Consider the following 4054-nt stretch of genomic DNA (forward strand, 5'->3'; position numbering starts at 1 on the left):
ACCCATTCCCATTCTTTTGGCCCTGGCATTCCCCTATATTGGGGCATATAAAGTTTGCAAGTCCAATGGGCCTCTCTTTCCATTGATGGCCGACTAGACCATCTTTCGATACATATGCAGCTAGAGACAAGAGCTCCAGGGTTCTGGTTAGTACATCATGTTGTTCCAACAATAGGGTTGCAGATCCCTTTAGGAACCACTTGAGGCTTTGTCACGGACCCTTGTCCTCCCGCTTCCATGTGAGGGCATTAGATGTGTAAAAGATACGCAAGTTACACTGCTGTGTCCAACAGCCAACCCTCCGTCAACCAAACGCACACTTCCATACAGACTTCAAATAAGCGGTCTCATGAGGAAACAAGTGTCCGTTCTAAATCATACAGTGTCTTCTCTTTCTCCAGATGATTTCATTGACAAACTTGCTCGCTGTGAATTCTTCGATGATGAAGTCACAGACTCAATATTTTTCTTAACAATCCATGATGCTATTTTGCATATTTTGATGAAGAAGGACTACAGCACTTCAAAGTTTAATTCCAGCCAGGTACAGATGCTTTAATGGCATTCACAGTTGTAGCCAATCATAGACACTCAAGTGTTTCCTCTAAATTCAAACATTGGGCCCTGATCAGTATTTCCACTCTTCTCAGGAAAAAGAAAGGAAATTTGACTTTACCATAAATACAAATGGAGGACTACGTAATCGGGAATGTCAGGTATGATCCTTCAGCAGATTTATCTTCTTCCAAACATCACAAAAGTGTGTGTGTGTGTGTGTGTGTATGTGTGTGTCTGTGTGTGTGTGTGATGGAAATCCCTAGCCCATCAGATAAAGGTGCTCATTTCCAAACCTGACAATCAAAACAGCTCATTCCCAAGTCTCCTCATGATGGTAGGAAAGAGCTGACCTTCATTGACCTTGACCAGAACTCACATGCACACAATGTTGTGTGTGCATGCACGCACAGATGTGTATACACACAATTTTAAGTAGTAGGTAGAAATCTAATATCTCCTCGAGCCTCTGTGGTACATCCTCAGAAACTGAAAGGAATGCTTTGTAATTTCATGGGAAAATTTGATGAAACAAATTCAGAGGAGGAAAAATAAGAAAGTGGAAAATAACAAACTAGTGTCCCCTTGAGTACCTTTCAGTTTTCAAAGTTGAAATAGAATTTTCAAACATGGCCTTATTCTAACTTTCTTGTAAGCCCACAGACAGGAGAACCATCTTGTCCATCAAAAGGTTAATGAAGTTTGGAAATAGCAGGCACCCTCTGATATACAGGTGCTCAACACAAAAGTTAAGCTCCTTTCATTTCTCACTAGAATGAGCTACCAATAACTTAACTGGATAGTTCCAAATAATTCTAGAGCATTCATTTCTAAAACATTCAGTCTTTTAAGGCAATGTCTGTAGTATAGGGAAAGTGACTTCTTTTGTAGGCCCAAACATGGTAGGTTCATTAAATTATTTTAAATCTTTAGGACGACACACGAAGGCGGTATCTTCTATTTCAAATGAGAATGTGGTTAATAAGGCTCAGAGAAAACTTAACTAATTTGTGTAAGGTCACACACTGAGTGGCAGTGGCAGAACTGGAACTAGGAACTGGTGACAGTTGCTGCACCCTGCCTCACTGCAGTATACACTTCTATCCTTAAGTGAAAAACTGAATGACTATCATCAAGTACAGAAGGTGGCCCATGGTATTCCCTTAAATGAAGAAAGGCATAAGGACAGCAAGCAGGAACTCAGATTAGATGAAAATCAAGGTCTTAGGGTCAGATAACCCTGGACCAAAGGGTGGTTCAAATAGCAAAGGTGAAGTGGAAGGACATTAGTTAGAGACCTGAGAGGAAAGCAAGACTGACACCACCTCCATTCAGACAGACAGACAGGTGCGCGAACACACGCATGCGTGCGCGCACGCGCGCGCACACACACACACACACACACACACACACACAGTTTGACTCCAGAATTGTCACCAAGTACTAAGGGATAAGGTCTAAGAACAGTATTGAAATGCTATGACATCAGAATGGAGCAAGGACCATGTGGCTTTCCGTATTGGAAAATACAAATTTAACACCAACTCCTGGATTTGCTTAAAGGAAAACAACCAACAGTTGTGGCTAGGCCTTCAGCTGTGGGGTACAAATGGACCGTGAAGGCAGAGATAGCTCAGTGGCTTGATGTAAGTCTGATCGCCAGAACCCACGTGATGGAAGCAGAGGACTAAATCTTTTGAGTTGTCTCCTGACCTCCACATGTGCACCATGCATGCCCCTCTCTCCATCATATGAATAAATGTAAAAAGGAAACTAAAAACAAGATATCCAACTGACATACAAGGGTGACTCAAAACAAATGTAAGAAAATATAATGCTGTAATGTATTGTATTGTATTGTTACATGCTTAAGCTACAAATAAGTCTTTGAAACACATACAAAGTAAGTGAACTCATGGATCTGTGATAACCAAGCAACAATGGAAGGCCATTAAAGATTCTTTAAGCTGAAAAGATGGCTCAGTAAAAGCACTGGCTGCTCTTCCAAAGGACCAGGGTTCAGTTCCCTACACTAGCATGGCAGCCCACAACAATCTGCAACTCAAGTCCTAGAGGATCCAATGGCCTATCCTGACCTCCACAGGTGCCAGGCATAACACATACACATATGTGAAGGCAAAACTCCCATATAAATCAATCTTTTAAAAAGATTTTTAAAAATTATCTTTTTTGGTAACTGCTAAGTTCCAGATCCTAGGAAAGAGTTCCTGAAAGGTGAACTTAACAGACTAAAACAATCACTTTGCTTTCTTCCAGGTACCAGTTGAAACGAAATTCTAATCAAGATACAATTCGGAAGGATTCTCATCTGTCATAACAAAAACAACCTTATACCTAGAAAGTTATTGCTAAGTTCATACATTGTATGAACGATATTTTTATTTGACAGAATTATGTTTCAAACTTTGGAACGAGATTGTTCTAGCATGGTATATTTTTCACATATCTAGTTATGAAATTATGTAAATATTCCTAATTTTCTACCTTGTAGACTTATCAAAGGTAGAAAAGTATTTTGTTTATATGTATTTTTGTAGCACAGACAGATTCCTTTCCAAGTCATTATCTTCTTGCTCACCATTTTATGGTGTATTTACACCACTGCTTTGACTCTAATTTTTACAGGTCATGCTAATATGTCTCTATTTTAAACAATTAAGCTGTACGGGTGTGTGCTATTTTATTAAATGTGTCAGTTTTCTGAAACATGCTTGCTGTGGACCCATTCTTGAGCTGAGCGCTGTGACAACAATGCCGTGAGAGCACCACCTTAGGGCAGCGGCTTCTTCTTCTACTTCTTCTTTTTTTCTTCTTAAGATTTATTTTATTTATATGAGTACACTGTACCTGTCTTCAGACACACCAGAAAAGGGCATCGGAACCCATTACAGATGGTTGTGAGCCACCAGGTGGTTGCTGGGAATTGAACTCAGGACCTCTGGAAGAGCAGTCAGTGCTCTTAACTGCAGAGCCATCTCTCCAGCCCCACCTTATCATTTCTTTGACCAGATTTTATGATTATCGCTCTAGTTTCTAAGGCTTCTAACGCAACTAGATTGAGAAACACTTTCCCTAATGTCATATACGAAAGTATTATATAAATGGTTTTAAAGGCAATTCCCTACTTCCTCCCTTCCTGGTATGAAAACTATATAAGCTTATGGGGGCTATAAAATGACAAAGCAAGAAGAGGAAGGAGAGGTGACAGGTAGCCACTGCTTCCTGGCCTCACTGGGAGAGGAGCAGGAGGAAGAGGCATGTTGTCTGTGTAACTCTCAGGGCAGGAAGACTTGTTGAGCTTTTTGCTGGAGAGTGAAATCTAGCTCCCTTGGGTCCCTCAGAGGGACTTGTTCGTTTGTTTGTTTGTTTGTTTGTTTTTATGGCTTTTCGAGACAGGGTTTGTCTGTGTAGCCCTGGCTGTCCTGGAACTCACTTTGTAGACCAGGCTGGCCTCGAACTCAGAAATCCGCCTGCCTCT

General features: G+C 40.8%; 1 protein-coding gene across 1 annotated transcript in view; it reads left to right on the forward strand.

Annotated features, from left to right (window-relative positions):
- Slc26a3 (solute carrier family 26 member 3) overlaps window positions 1-3282 on the forward strand; it is a 38021-nt gene extending 34739 nt beyond the window's left edge. Inside the window, exons 19-21 of the mRNA XM_021179499.1 lie at window positions 402-544; window positions 651-716; window positions 2833-3282. Of these exons, the coding sequence (XP_021035158.1) occupies window positions 402-544; window positions 651-716; window positions 2833-2856 (233 nt within the window). The 3' untranslated portion in view covers window positions 2857-3282. The remainder of the gene's footprint in view (window positions 1-401; window positions 545-650; window positions 717-2832) is intronic.
- Window positions 3283-4054: the final 772 nt, after the last annotated feature.

Source organism: Mus caroli, chromosome 12, assembly GCF_900094665.2.
Source record: "Mus caroli chromosome 12, CAROLI_EIJ_v1.1, whole genome shotgun sequence".
NCBI classification, from domain to species: domain Eukaryota; kingdom Metazoa; phylum Chordata; class Mammalia; order Rodentia; family Muridae; genus Mus; species Mus caroli.